The sequence below is a fragment of the Gymnogyps californianus genome, chromosome 1 (genome assembly GCF_018139145.2).
Source record: "Gymnogyps californianus isolate 813 chromosome 1, ASM1813914v2, whole genome shotgun sequence".
Lineage (NCBI taxonomy): Eukaryota > Metazoa > Chordata > Aves > Accipitriformes > Cathartidae > Gymnogyps > Gymnogyps californianus.
The window spans coordinates 201,672,900-201,686,176 of record NC_059471.1 but is presented as its reverse complement, the minus strand read 5'-3'; the positions used below and the strand labels follow the sequence as shown (position 1 = coordinate 201,686,176).

Sequence of the window (13,277 nt, the reverse complement as noted above, 5' to 3'; positions counted from 1 at the left end):
GCCTGCGGACGCCACGCCGGGCGGGCCGCGGGACCCGCCTCCGCCGCCGGCCGCGGGAGCTGGGGCCGGGCTGCGCCGCCGCCGCCGCCGCCGCGCTCCTGCGGGCCGCGCCGCCCGTGCGGCCGCCCATAGGCCGCCCCGCCGGCCCCGCCCGCCCCCGCCTCTGCGGGCTCCCGCCGCGGGGCCGCCGGCGGCCGGGGGCGGGGCGGGCGCGCGGCGCGGCCCCGGTGAGCGGCTCGGGCGCTGCGGCGGCGGCGGCTGCGCAGGGCGCTCGGCACGGCCTCGGCGGCGGCGGCGGACGGGCACCTGCTGCCGCCCTCGCCCGCAGCGGGCAGGGGCGCCGCGCTTTGTCCGGGGCTGAGCGGGCGCGCCCGGCCCCGGCGGCGCCCGGCCCGGCCCGGCCCGGCCCGGCCCGGCCCGGCCCGGCCCAACGCAGCGCAGCCCAGCGACCGGCGGCTCTCGGGGCGTCGCCTGGCTCCGGCGGCCTGGGCACCGCGGGGAGCGTGAATGAGAGTTTGCTCCGATTTACGAGCAGGGTGAGTGCCCCGCCGGGCCGCCTCTGGGGGGGGAAATAATAATAATACTAATAATAGCAATAATAATCGTAATAATTTTTTTTTTTTTTTTGTCCGAGCCTTTCCGCCCCGAGCCCGCGCCGACCTCCCCGGGCCGGGGCGGCGGGGACACCCTGGCCCCGCGGGCAGGGGGACAGACGCGCCCCCTCACCCCGGGGCAGGGCTGCGTGCGGGGCGCGGTGCCTCTCGCCGGGCCGGGCCGGGCAGAGCCCGCCGCCCCCCGGGTCGGGAACCCGCGGGAGGGGGCTGCTGCCTCCGTTCCCTCCGTCGCCTTTTGTTCGGCTCTCCCGGGGCTGGGGGGGAAGGGGGCGGCGGGGGGCGGACCGGGGGGTTCCGGGGGGAGCCACCGGGGAGCTCGGCCGGTGGCTCAGCCTTTCTGGGCCAGATGAAGATCTGTTTGCGGGAAACGGGAGACCATCCCCGTGGGCGCTGGGGGCGTCCGGCCGCCCCCCTCCCGGGGCGGGGGAGCACCTCTGCTCTCCTCCCCGCGCCCCTCCAGCACGGAGGAGCCATCCCGGGCTGCGGGGACAGGTGTGCATCACCGCTGCCATCCGGGTGAACCGCCGGCGCCAGGAGTCATAGGCTGTAGTAAACACAGCGCATGTAGGGTGGCGGTGAACCTGGTAAATGTCACATCTTTATGTACAAACGTAGCTCGTCCTAGCTGGTCTCCCGAGTTGTTGTTGTCTTGGGGACCGTGTTGCGGCTGCTGGTACGCTGTCCCTGCCAGACCTGCTCCTCGTCTTCACGCTGCCGTGCAGTTGGCTTTGATCATGGTAGTATCTCCTACAGTGCTTGCAGGGATTTCCCTTGGCGAGGAGGGAGCAGCGCAAGCTGCATCGCACCCGTCCTTTACCTCTTCCCCCTGGCCGGGGTGGCATCTGGGTGGCATCCGATTTGGAAATAAGACCTGGGAATGTTTTTTCTGTTGTGAGGTTTGCTTCTTGAGCTTTAGCTGAGCCTGGCTGGATTAGGGGCTGGCCACATGTCCATATTAAATAGTAGCTGGCAATGTACTGATCCCTCAAAGCATGCAGGGTCTGGATGCATCTTGATGTGGAGCGATGAGGCACAGGACTGTTGGAGGGGTAGGAGCAGAGAAATGCTGCTGAACAGCTTACTTTCAAGGAGACTGAGGGGATGGCAGAGCCGTGGTGCCAGGTAAATGGCTGTTTCACAGTCCAAGCTGTCAACCTGGACTCTTTCAGAAAAGGTCCGATAGGTGTGCACGTATTTTGTGGGCCTCCTGCGTGCTTCCGTGGGTCATCACTGGGCTTAAACGCATGTATGGGGCAAATGGGAAAATGACAGGTTTTTGTCATGTTTTCGTGTCATGCTTCGTTACTGCAGCTGCAGAGTTTTACACTGAGTAGATGTGGTACTGTTAAGCTTGTGTGAATGTGGAATGACTGATGAACAAGTTCTCTCGGGTATCGCATTTCCAGTGGTGGCTGAGATGTGGGTGAGGAGGGGAAATATTTAATAAAGTAGGGATCCCAGGTGCCTGTGCTCTGCATTATCTGACAGTATCCTGCCTTAGTTTTTAACATGTGATAAGTAGTTTCATTCCTCAGAATTAGAGACGTGAGCTGTCTTAAACCTTTTTTTAAAAATGCCTTATCTAGTTATCAAATGCCATATCTAGTTATCTAGTTATTCAAAAAGGGAGGGCTTTTTTTAGTCCTAGTCTCTGTTCTTCTGAAGCTGACATTTAAGCTACTAGCTGTGAAACTGATAAAATATAAAATTAATTGATGGTGTTATGATACCAAGTTGTGCAAAAATCCCTGAAAGCCTGAGTTATGTTTTGCTGTTTTTCATATGGTGGCCACAAGTATGTTTGGCTCATCCCTCTGCCATAATAAAGGTGGTTTTGGGCTGAGATGCCAGACTGACTTGAAGATGAGCCATGTCGTGTTTCCAGCTCTGCAGGTAAGCTCTTGGAGATGGTTTTGGCCGGTGGCAGGTGGGGCTAACCTGAGCTGAAGTGTCAGACCGATGGGTTTGGGTTTTTTTCTCTTTTAACTGTGGCACTAGTGAGACCTGGTCTGCTCAGCACGTCCTGGGTCAGGGGGTGACAGTCGAGTGGTGCAGGGGAGGCTGCTGCTACTTGAACGTACGTGTGCCGCTCCTTGGTGCGGTACGGCTTCTGCTCTGGGTGAAGGCATCACCCAGGCTTTGACCTCCCTCCTGCCCGCCTTGCCAGCATCGCTGTGGCCTGGTGACCTGACGTCAGCGCCTGTGGGGGAGGGAGGAATTAAGGGCAGCAGCTGGGAAAAGCCTGTCCTGGCTCCGCTCTTCGGACCTGGTTTCAGAGAGACTGGCAGAGGGGAGATCCCGATTGAGGAGGCAAAATCAGGGGGCTGACACACAGCCCTGCTGTCTGCCTGGCTGGAAACTAATTCCCGGTGATTTACAGCAGGTAGCCAATGCAGAAGCTGTTCCCTGGCCCTACCCCTTCTCTTCCTCCTGGCGTGTGATATTCAAAGCTTGTAGGAACTGAAGTTCATTATAAGAGTGAATGGCTGGGGCAATATCGGATGCCAAAGAGATTCAGTATTGTTTGAAACCTGGGAAAAAACCCCAACTTTAGTATTTTATTTTGGTAAGGGAACTTCTGCAGTGTCTTAGAAGTGATTAGTGCTGCTGTTAAAGGTCAGGTATACTTCTGGGGTATGGAACATTGTCTGTGGATACATACGACATACATACATGTGATACTACGTATATGTGTTGTGTCTTCAGCATCACTCTGATACTTGAATATTCACTCCTTAATACAGAGACTACAAAGCTAAGGAGGAGCATTAACTGTTTAACCCCCAAAGCAATGACAGATCTGTTGTAAAATTAAAGACCCCATTTCACCTCATTTTGTCTGCTGAAAAGTCATGCTTTGTTTTTTGACTCAGTCACCACCAAATCCATAGGGATTCTTGAAGATACGAGTCTGTGTTTTGTGTAACATATGGTCCCATTAACAGTTTTATGGTGAATATCTTTTTATTTAAGGAGTAACAGATCACATTTCTTGATGTTTTGTTTCTTATAGGTCTGGAAAATAAATGCTATTCAGGAATGTTTGAGTCAAGGGCAACACGTACCTTGCTGAATTTTTTGGGTTAAAGCTATGTAGCTATTCAGTGGCTTGTCCCAGTCTCTTCCTCCCTCTCCTTACCCCCAGTATTTATCAAGCTTAGCAGTGATACTCTCTAACTTTGAAGTCCCCAGAGCCCTGGCTATTACCAAAATACTCCAGTATTATGTGCAGAAAAATCTGCTATCCTGAATTGGAGGTGCTCGTGTCCAAACCTGACTGTGTCAGGCCCAAATAAAGTACACAACTTTCTAGCTTTATCCTGTAACACTGTTTCCTTTTCTTTCCTACAGAGATTTTTTCTAAGCTAAATAATATCTGTATATCTGTATATCAATAATATCTGCTAGGAGAGATGAGTTCACCAAATGTGTTGTTGTTATAATGTGATAAGACAAGGAGTAATGGCTTTAAACTGAAAGAGGGTAGATTTAGATTAGATGTAAGGAAGAAGTTCTTTACTGTGAGAGTGGTGAGGCACTGGAACAGGTTGCCCAGAGAGGTTGTGGATGCCCCATCCCTGGAAGTGTTCAAGGCCAGGTTGGATGGGGCTTTGAGCAACCTGGTCTAGTGGAAGCTGTCCCTGCCCATGGCAGGGGGGTTGGAACTAGATGTTCTTTAAGGTCCCTTCCAACCCAAACCATTCTATGATTTTTATGACACAGAATTTGATCAGAGGGAAAGCTTCTAACAGTAAGTGCTTAATCAGGGTCTTCCAAAAGAGATTCTCTCTCTGCCCACTGCCCTGGCCTTGCATGGTGGCAGGTTAATCCATGAAATAATCTGTGCACAGAAATACGGCTGTCAAATGTAGCTTTTGGGTCATAATGTTGGGTGCTTCCAGGGCGTATGTGTTTTGATCTTTCAAGTTTCTGAACAAATGCAAGTTTTCTCATCTTGTGGTCATTGTCATTGATGTGGGGGACACAAACACACAGACACACACAAAACAAAGAAGTTAGCACTTTTCCTAGGAGGTCAGAATTTATTAAAACAGTTATAGTTTAGTGGTGAACTCACCTTAAAATTTAATGAGTTAGTGCTGCTTTTTGTTATGACACAAGAAAATGAAGTAAGGAGTCTTTGAAGCCACTTCAGACTTCATAAATATTAACAGGCTCTGCAGTCTTCACAGAGAGTAAGTTCTGGATGTTTTTTATTCACCTTAATAGTACAGTTTCTTTTGCACAGTAAATCTTCTTGCCTTGACTAAACTGAAAGAGCAGTTATCAGATGCAGACCAAAAATACTGTATTTGTGGTTAGGAGTGCTCTTGCTGGTTTTCCCCTCCTCTCTTTAACAGCCAGTCCTTTCTCCTGGTGCACGCTCTGGTAGCAGTAAATTTAATTCCATGACTTACAAGACCAGATCTTCAGAGATGTTTAAATGATTGAAGATGCATTTTTTTGCTTCTGAGAATAGTGGAAGGTAAAGATTCCCAACGTGTTCAGTTGTATTTGAAAAATCCTTTTTATTTGCATCTTGGGTCACTATATGTGTTTAATACTTGCCTGTGTTAATGAGGAGAAAAACCGCTGGCAGTATTTTCTAAACATGCCTTGAGAATACCTAAAATTGTCTCTTTTAGTTTGAAAGCCACGTCTGTCTGCATCTTAATGGAAACTAAAATTCCATTTAGTTGCAGCTTCTTACAAATCCCGAGTTAATGCAGCAAGTTCTTTGTGATGGTCTGTGAAGAACACATCACCTGTTCTAGATACACATCTTAACAAGAATGCATCAAACTTACTGTCAAACTTGTTCTAGGTGTCTCATCAGTGACTGAAGAGAACTAGTCTTTTTATTTCACAGAATCACAGAGTCGTTGAGGTTGGAAGGGACCTCTGGAGGTCATCTGGTCCAACCCCCTGCTCAAGCAGGGCCACCTAAAGCACGTTTCCTAGGACCAAGTCCAGGTGGCTTTTGAATATCTCCAAGGATGGACACCCCACAACCTCCCTGGGCAACCTGTGCCAGTGCTTAGTCACCCTCACAGTGAAATAGTGTTTCCTTGATGTTCAGAGGGAACCTCCTGTGTTTCAGTTTGTGCCCATTGCTTCTCGTCCTGTCACTGGGCACCACTAAGAAGAGCCTGGCTCCATCCTCTTTGCACCATCCCTTCAGGTTTTTATATACATTTATAGATCCCCCCTTGAGCCTTCTCTTCTCCAGGCTGAACAGTCCCAGCTCTCTCAGCCTTTCACCATAGGAGCGATGCTCCAGTCCCTTCATGGCCCTTTGTTGGACTCTCTCCAGTATGTCCATGTCTCTCTTGTACTGGGGGCCCCAGAACTGGACACAGTACTCCAGCTGTGGCCTGACATTTCCCAGCATGCTGTAAAAATAACAAATTTCTAAAGTAAATTTTGAGCATGTGTTTTTAGGATGCAGGTCCAAGAGGTCACTTTGGTGCTCTAAGTCACTGATGCAGCTTCTCTGAGTACTTTTGCTCTTCCACAGGAGCTGATGTTCCTTGTTAAAAAACCCCAAACACTTCAGCGTTTTCCTGATTCCATCAGTGCAGGCTTTGACAACTCTTTTGACCTGTGATTAAGGGATTTATGACTAGGTTTGCTGGCTACACATGCTGAATAAGTGTAATCATTAGATGCTGAGTCACATGGGTACATGTGTTTCTTGGGGTGTGTTCGTACGGACTGCTGTCTGAAACAGAGCTCGTTTCAGTTTTGCATGAATGCTTGCTTACGTTTGTGAGGGCACATCCTTGCTGTGGGCTGGTTTGGTTCTCCAGCAGCCACCCCATGCTGCGTTGTACCGTGCTGGGGCTGACCTGCCAGCTCCATGGGCACTTTCTACATTACTGCGTTTCCCTTGTGACATGCCTGAAGGTGAGCATCTGTCTTACAAACTAAACCGAGGGAAGTTTGGATGCTTCCTTCTTCTGCCACGTCTGTTTTGTATGCTTATATGGGTAACTCTGTAGTCAATGTTAAATATAGAATTTGTAAACAGGGTTTTTATTTTTAGGTCAACACTTCAGGTGCAGAATAAAACTGTTAGTGTAACACTGGTAACACTGCTCATGGACAGGAAGGAGAGAGGAGAACAAGAAAAAGGCATAAAGCACAAAATATCACTTCATCCTTGGGATTCTCATCAAACTCTGTGGGAGGGGACACTCTCATTTCTTGACCATTGAGTGTCCCCTACTGTATATCTAGGTGTTTGTAGTTGGTTAAGATGGTTTTTTAAGGTTCTTAAAGAATGTGGCAAAATGATGTGGAAAAAGCAGTTAGCAGTTGCTTGCCTTCTCTGTGTCCAAATACAATAGTTAATAGATGCATTTTAAATTTCCATAGTACTCCCCTGAAAGTAACTGCATAACGTGAGAGGTCTATACTTATCTTAATTACAGAGAACAAAGCCATGCACTCCATGCTGGCCTGATGTATGCAATTAGTGGCTGAGTGCAGTTAGTTTCCAGCCGCTAAAACTGTCTTATCAGAGCTCTCGATAGGACTGTCAGCAGTTTGTATTAGTATCTGGCATTACTAATGCTTGGCATTTTTTACTATGTTGTAAAAGCCACTTGTTCCTTCAATATTCATTTCGGGTATCAGATTACTTATATACAGAACACTTCAATGGTTTGGAAACCAACGAATTCTCGGAGACTGAAAATTAGTACCGGGTTTTTCAATGAAGGATACACAAGCATCTTTAGATGCTCAAAGCAGGGTTTATTTCATAACCTGAAGTTTATCATTAGCTTGATTTTTGAGAAGTGGCTTCTTCAAATTAGAAATGTGTATGCAAAAGAGAACTTCTTAAAAGAGTTTTAGCTCTAGCGCTACCTTCAGAAAAAAGTCCTCCAGCCTCTCACCATGCATTTTGCTACCTGAGGCTCCATGTTTCTTCTACATTCAGGAAATGGTTTGTGTGTTTTTCTTCTCCTCTCTCTGGATCTCGTCTCTGCATTCTGAGGTGTGCACAGTAACTGCATTTTAAAATAACTTGCTGCACTTTTCAAGGTTAACAGCATGTTGTAATTCCTGGAGAAATGTAGCAGGGCTACAGAGAGGCAGGTGGATTTATAACTGTCAGTGGTATTTAAGCAGTGTCACAGCCATAGGGATGGGGAAATGTGAAGCCTCTAGAGAAGGACCTTTTAAAACGTAGTTTGAAGGCCATGTATAGTGCACGATGCTGCGTTATGAGCCTGACAAGGATATCTTTTTTTCCATCTTGCTTTTGGTAGGGCCAGGTGATGTCTGTAGCTGTACAGCTTCAGGGTCCCTCCTAACTAGGAGGGACTAGGACATGTTAGGACTGACGTGGGTGTCTAAACCCTGGAATTTACTGTAATTTACTCCAGATCTGAGTCTAGGGAGCTGTATAGTTGTGTGTTTCAGGCACAAGCTGCTTCCCCAGACACTCCTGTAGTAGGGGGACCACTACCAGTAGTAGGTTTTGGATCACTACCAGTAGTAGGTTTTGTTCCAGGGACAACATGTTGCCAGAAACTGGGTGAGTTTATGCTTTCTGGGTTAGCTGGAGAGAGTGGCATGCCCAATTCGAGCCTTAGATGTCTGAGCAGCAGCAAAGACACCAGTCTGAAAATATCCATAACCTCATTCGGGAGTGAAGGGAACAGTAGCCTGGGCTCTGAGCATTTTGTAAGATGCACAACTATTGCAACAAGATACAACGTTGCAACAACAAAAAAATAGCTTGTTCAGCACCCAAAGTTGAAATACTGTGTACCTTCGGTGTGATGTTCCTTGCACTTACGTGGCCCTCAGTGAACATAACTTTGGCTACCTGATTCAAAATCAAGCTGCAAGATGATCTGTACACTGGGATCCTATCTCTGAACTCACTTTTGGGTTTGGGGCTTTCTTCATCTTTCCTCTTGCTCACCTTTTCCCTTGTGAGACAGGGAGTAATGCCGAGGGAGTTGCCTGCACGTACCATCGTTGAAGATCCTGGCTGCTTCCTCCTGCTGCGTGTAGCCGAGAGGTTCGATTCCCAGCAGCTGCCATCCTGTTTGTGTGTGGCAAAGGTAGCTGTGAAGTGTGGGACCTGAGAGCAGTAAAACATCCCAAGCATCTTCGTGTGACTAATATCAGGGTGACTTTGGACTGTGATCATCAGATAATAGTAAAAACCAGCTCCGTAGACTTCCGTCAGCTTGCAAGGATCATGTCATCAGAAGGAGTAGGAATAAGTGGAGTCTGTATAACTACGTTCTTTATGTAGTCTGACTTTTCAAAGCATTAAACCACTTCTAGGCATTATTCCAGTTTGATTAACGCTATAATTCTTTGCAGTTCTGCAGTGCTTTTATCCAAGATCTTCATGCTCCTCTTAAAGACTAATCTACAAAGCAACCCAAAAGATCTCGCCAAGTGTCTGAGATCACCTTTTGTACGAAAACGTAGTGTGGCTTGGTTTTGTGTAAAACCCTGCACAGTCTCAGCAGTTCTGTGGGATCACCTGGGATTGTGCAATGAGGAATGTCCTTCCCAACAAGTCATGGAGTGTCTGGCTGGACACACTGATCCTGTAAGAGAACTGCCAGCTGTTACAGGGTGCTGTGCTCCCAAGATTTTCTTCAGCTGTAAGAACTTCCTGGAAACTTGCAGTAATTAAAACTAATGTCAAGAGTTTGCAAAACACTGCAGAAATGAGGACTGTGGTCTCTTCCAGATTATCTGGAGCTAGCCCTGTTTTGTTTCAGAGAAACATTCTGAATATAAAGCTTTTGATGCTTATAGAAGGGTCTGGGCCTATTTTGAAAGATTTTGCCTTCCATCCCCAGCGGGGTTGCTTATGGGACTGATGAATGTACGCACATTCAACAGCTCTTATTTTTACTTTTAGTTATGGGAATAACCAGCCAAAGTGGGATAGTTCTGACTTCCCCAGAAGACTGTATTAGGAAACATTTTTACAGCAAATACACTTTTTCTAAAGCTACTTCTGCTTCTTGCCTGTTTCTTCCAGTAGCAACCTTCCCCCAGTTTGAGGGCTCTGCCAAGGACGATTTCCTCTAACGCTGGATGACTTAGCCCTCTACAACAACACATTGAAAACAAGTGAGGCACAAATACCATTTCTTGGAATATTTTACAGGAGGAACGTGGAGCTCACTTTGCTTAGCAGTTTGAATTTGCCTGGTGAAGCTCTCTGGCCCTCAGCAGTCCTCTGTTAAAGCAGAGCAAGGGACAGCATATGCTTTTTGAATAAGAAACAATGACCAGCATTTTCAGTTCTGTTTTCCTGGTGGACTGCAAGCCTGGCTGTGTGCAGTGTCCACTTCGGATCTCACTTGGATGCATATAGCTATCCTGGCTGGAGGCTGAGATCTGTTCAAAACTGATATTCTGTTTTGCTGTTAATACTTTGGAATTCAATAAATATTTTTTTTCTTTTTAAGTATTAAGCTGTTGTCTGGGAGTCATTAGTCTACTGTTGGTGACAATTTATTGTCTTTGTTAAATCATGGAAAATCTTTCCATGCAGTTTGTATTCCTTATTGTCTGAAGCAAACTACATCTGTTTATTTTACCCTGAAGGTGGCTGCCTTCTCAGCTGGCTAAAAGTTCATCATAATATCTGAGAGCTTATATGAAAGTACAGCAGACCTCACTCATTGCATAAAAAAATTTCATGTGCGTATTTAACTGTTGAGCAATTGTGTTAGATGAGTTTGGAAACACTATATGGACTGACACAAAGAAGAGTGTTTGCTTTAAAGGCGGTGATTTTCTTTTTTTACTTTCTCCTTCCTTTTTAAAAGCTCCAGCTGAACCAAGTGTTGGTAGTTGCATAGACTGGTGTTTTCTAGAGCTTTTTTAATTCAGTGATTTAATTGCTATGAAGTTAATGCTGCATTCTTGTAAAAGTCAGAAGAAAAGTAGGTGAAGACAGATATACTTACTGGAAAAGCTAAGAAGGGGTCGGACCTTGAAGATGACTGTCTGACCACAGGTTGCTCGTTATCTGAAATGGGAGATGAGAAACTGTGTTTAGGAAGCAGATGCATCGCTGGTGTTTCTGAACCATGGAGGACATGCCAGACACCAGTTCTTGAAGTAGATTAGCTACAAGCATGCAGATTTTCTTTCTTACAAGTTGATAATAATTTGAAATAACTTCTTTTTCTTTTTAAATAAAGATTAACCAGTAGATTCAACTCTTAAAGTAAAAGTTTTTTGCAAAATGCAGTCATAACTAGTAATGTGAGTATTGTCACTGGGGCATGGGCGAGAGCAAAGCGCTCTGCTTGACAAGGTGGAAATGAAAGCTCACCTGGTAGCCAGTCCGCTAAAGAAAACACCTTTATTTAAAGGTATTCAATTGCGTGAGGTTCAGTAGTCCTGTCATTCCTGAAGGGAGACAGCTGTTTCTGTCCCCCGTGTGCTCTTGTACGCATCCTCGTGTAGGAACGCCAGTATGAAGTGGTCTGACCTCTTCTGTAGCCTTGTTAACTGATATACCAAATCCAAAGACTTTTTTCTGTACATGTGTGAGGTCTTAGTCAAAGGTCTTAGGGCTGGTTATATACAAATCGACCAGCTTTCCGATCTTACTGTTTGTCGTAATTCCTGGGCACGCGGAAACACTTCCACTTACTGGAAAACAGTCTTCTAGTTCAGAAGAACTTGCTTTCATGTCTTCTGGGCAGTGTGGCTGCCTCTTCTGAAGGAGAAGTTGTAGCAGAGCATGTTTTTTAGTCTGCTTGTTGCAATATAGCTCTTGGAGGCCTGACGCCTCTGGTATGCAGTTGAGTGCAGCAATAAAAACCCAGAACAGTCCTTGATTAAAACTGCTGTTTAGTTTCTGAAGATTTTGTACTGTCCAATAAATAGAAGGGTTTGGCAGGAGTATCAGTAGGATATGAACTATCCCTTCATTGTGTGTTTACAGCGTTTCTTTTCACCCTAAAGACAGCCTGTCCCTGTTTCTTGTCATCTCATCTTCCATGACTTAGGTCTTGCTTAGAACAGACTCCTGTTTACAGCCATCCAAGTCCCTGCTCATGTTTAGTCAGCCTGCCTAGATCCTGCAGCTGGATGAAGACCCTGCCTACAACAAAGAAATCCAAAGATGTCATCTTTCTTTTTCTTTCTTTTTTTTTTTTCTCCCCTTCAGCAAATTAGATGCTTTGTAGTTTGCTTTTGGGCACAGATGGGAGCCTCTTGGAATCCCTAAAATATTTAAGAATAATGTGGTATAATGTTTTTTTAAATTTTTTTTTTTTTAACATCGATGGCAATTATATAAGCAAATCAGAGGTTAGTGGGAGTTCAGTGCTAGCTGGTAGTTCGATCATGTCCTGCAGTCTTCAGCACGCTTCTGTCATTAATGCAAAAAGTCTCGGAATTCCAAGTTTCCATGACACTGAGAGACTGTATCTGTTAAAACATTTGTGTAGTGTAAACAAAAGGCTTGATATCCCCAAACCAGAATTTGAGCCTGATTGGTAATTAAACTTTTAGGATCCTTCTTGAAAAGTGAAATCCATAGTTTAGTTTTTAAAATTCGAAGATTTAAGTATGTGAATATTAATGAAGTAATTGGGAATATGTTAGAGCTGGAAGAAGTCCTGGTTAAGAGACTGACAGAAGTGTCAAAAATGTTGCTCTCTGCCTTTGTTTCTACTCCTTCTCCCAGATTTTTTTAGGGAGTTTTCGGGAGGTCTTTTGGAGGTCTGTGGGTGGTCTCAACTTCAGGTGGTGACGTGGCCTCTCAATTTTGCCATGAGGCACCACTGGCTTCTCTCTGGCTTTGACTTGGAAAAACAAACCATTTCTTAGGAGCGGTTGGACAAAGAAAGGTGGGATCTCTACAGAAATCTCCTTTATGAACTTAGGAAGCTTTGAAATGGGCACAGCTGAAGTGGTTTTACGGTGGCTTATGGGGCAGATGAGTGTGTGCAAGGAATAACGCTCCCTGCCCCTTCCTTCCCCACCCCAACCATAACTGCTCAGAAAGATATACTGTGTGTATATGGCTCTTTTTCTTAAAGTACTTTGACCTTTGGACCTTTATCATTGCTAACTGAAGTGTCATCATGGCATAAATAAACCCATCAGCTCAAATAGTGTAATTCTGGCCCTCATCCCAGTCTTAGAGGCAGACGTAAATGCCATCCTGTAGCTGGCTTTTAAGTTGCTTGGTCTGATTGAAATGATGACTGAAGTCTTATTTCTTCTCCCTTGGTTTCTTCACTTTGTTACTAAACTCTCTGTCCTGCTATCTTTGTGTTAATGTAAATCTATTTCGAGTCTGAAGGCTCAGCGATGTGCCAGGTTGCTATTTACTGTCATTGGGTGTGTATCATCTTAGCAGCCTGACAGGCTTTGCGGTGTATTTGTGACATTTTGAGATGAGAAAATACTTTGTTTTGAAATAAAGCATGCAAAAAGTATGGTACATCAGAGTGCTTGTACAGGCTTGGTTAATAAACCGCAGAGCTGATCCATTAAGTGCAAATGCCGTTGGATTCATAGGTTACCCCATGTTGATGTGTGCTGGTTTATTTAAAGACTTGCTCTAAGATATCTTGTTCCAGTTGTTCCAAGCAGCTTCAAAAATGTACTTGTTAACTCCTGTGTATAATTTTTTCTTGTCATCTG

At 46.0% G+C, this 13,277-nt stretch overlaps 1 protein-coding gene across 1 annotated transcript in view; it reads left to right on the top strand.

Moving 5' to 3' along the window:
* Positions 1–415: 415 nt before the first annotated feature.
* Positions 416–13,277, top strand: part of GRAMD4 (GRAM domain containing 4) — a 78,045-nt gene continuing 65,183 nt past the window's right edge. The window contains exon 1 of the mRNA XM_050912232.1: positions 416–536. Within this exon, the coding sequence (XP_050768189.1) occupies positions 508–536 (29 nt within the window). The 5' untranslated portion in view covers positions 416–507. The remainder of the gene's footprint in view (positions 537–13,277) is intronic.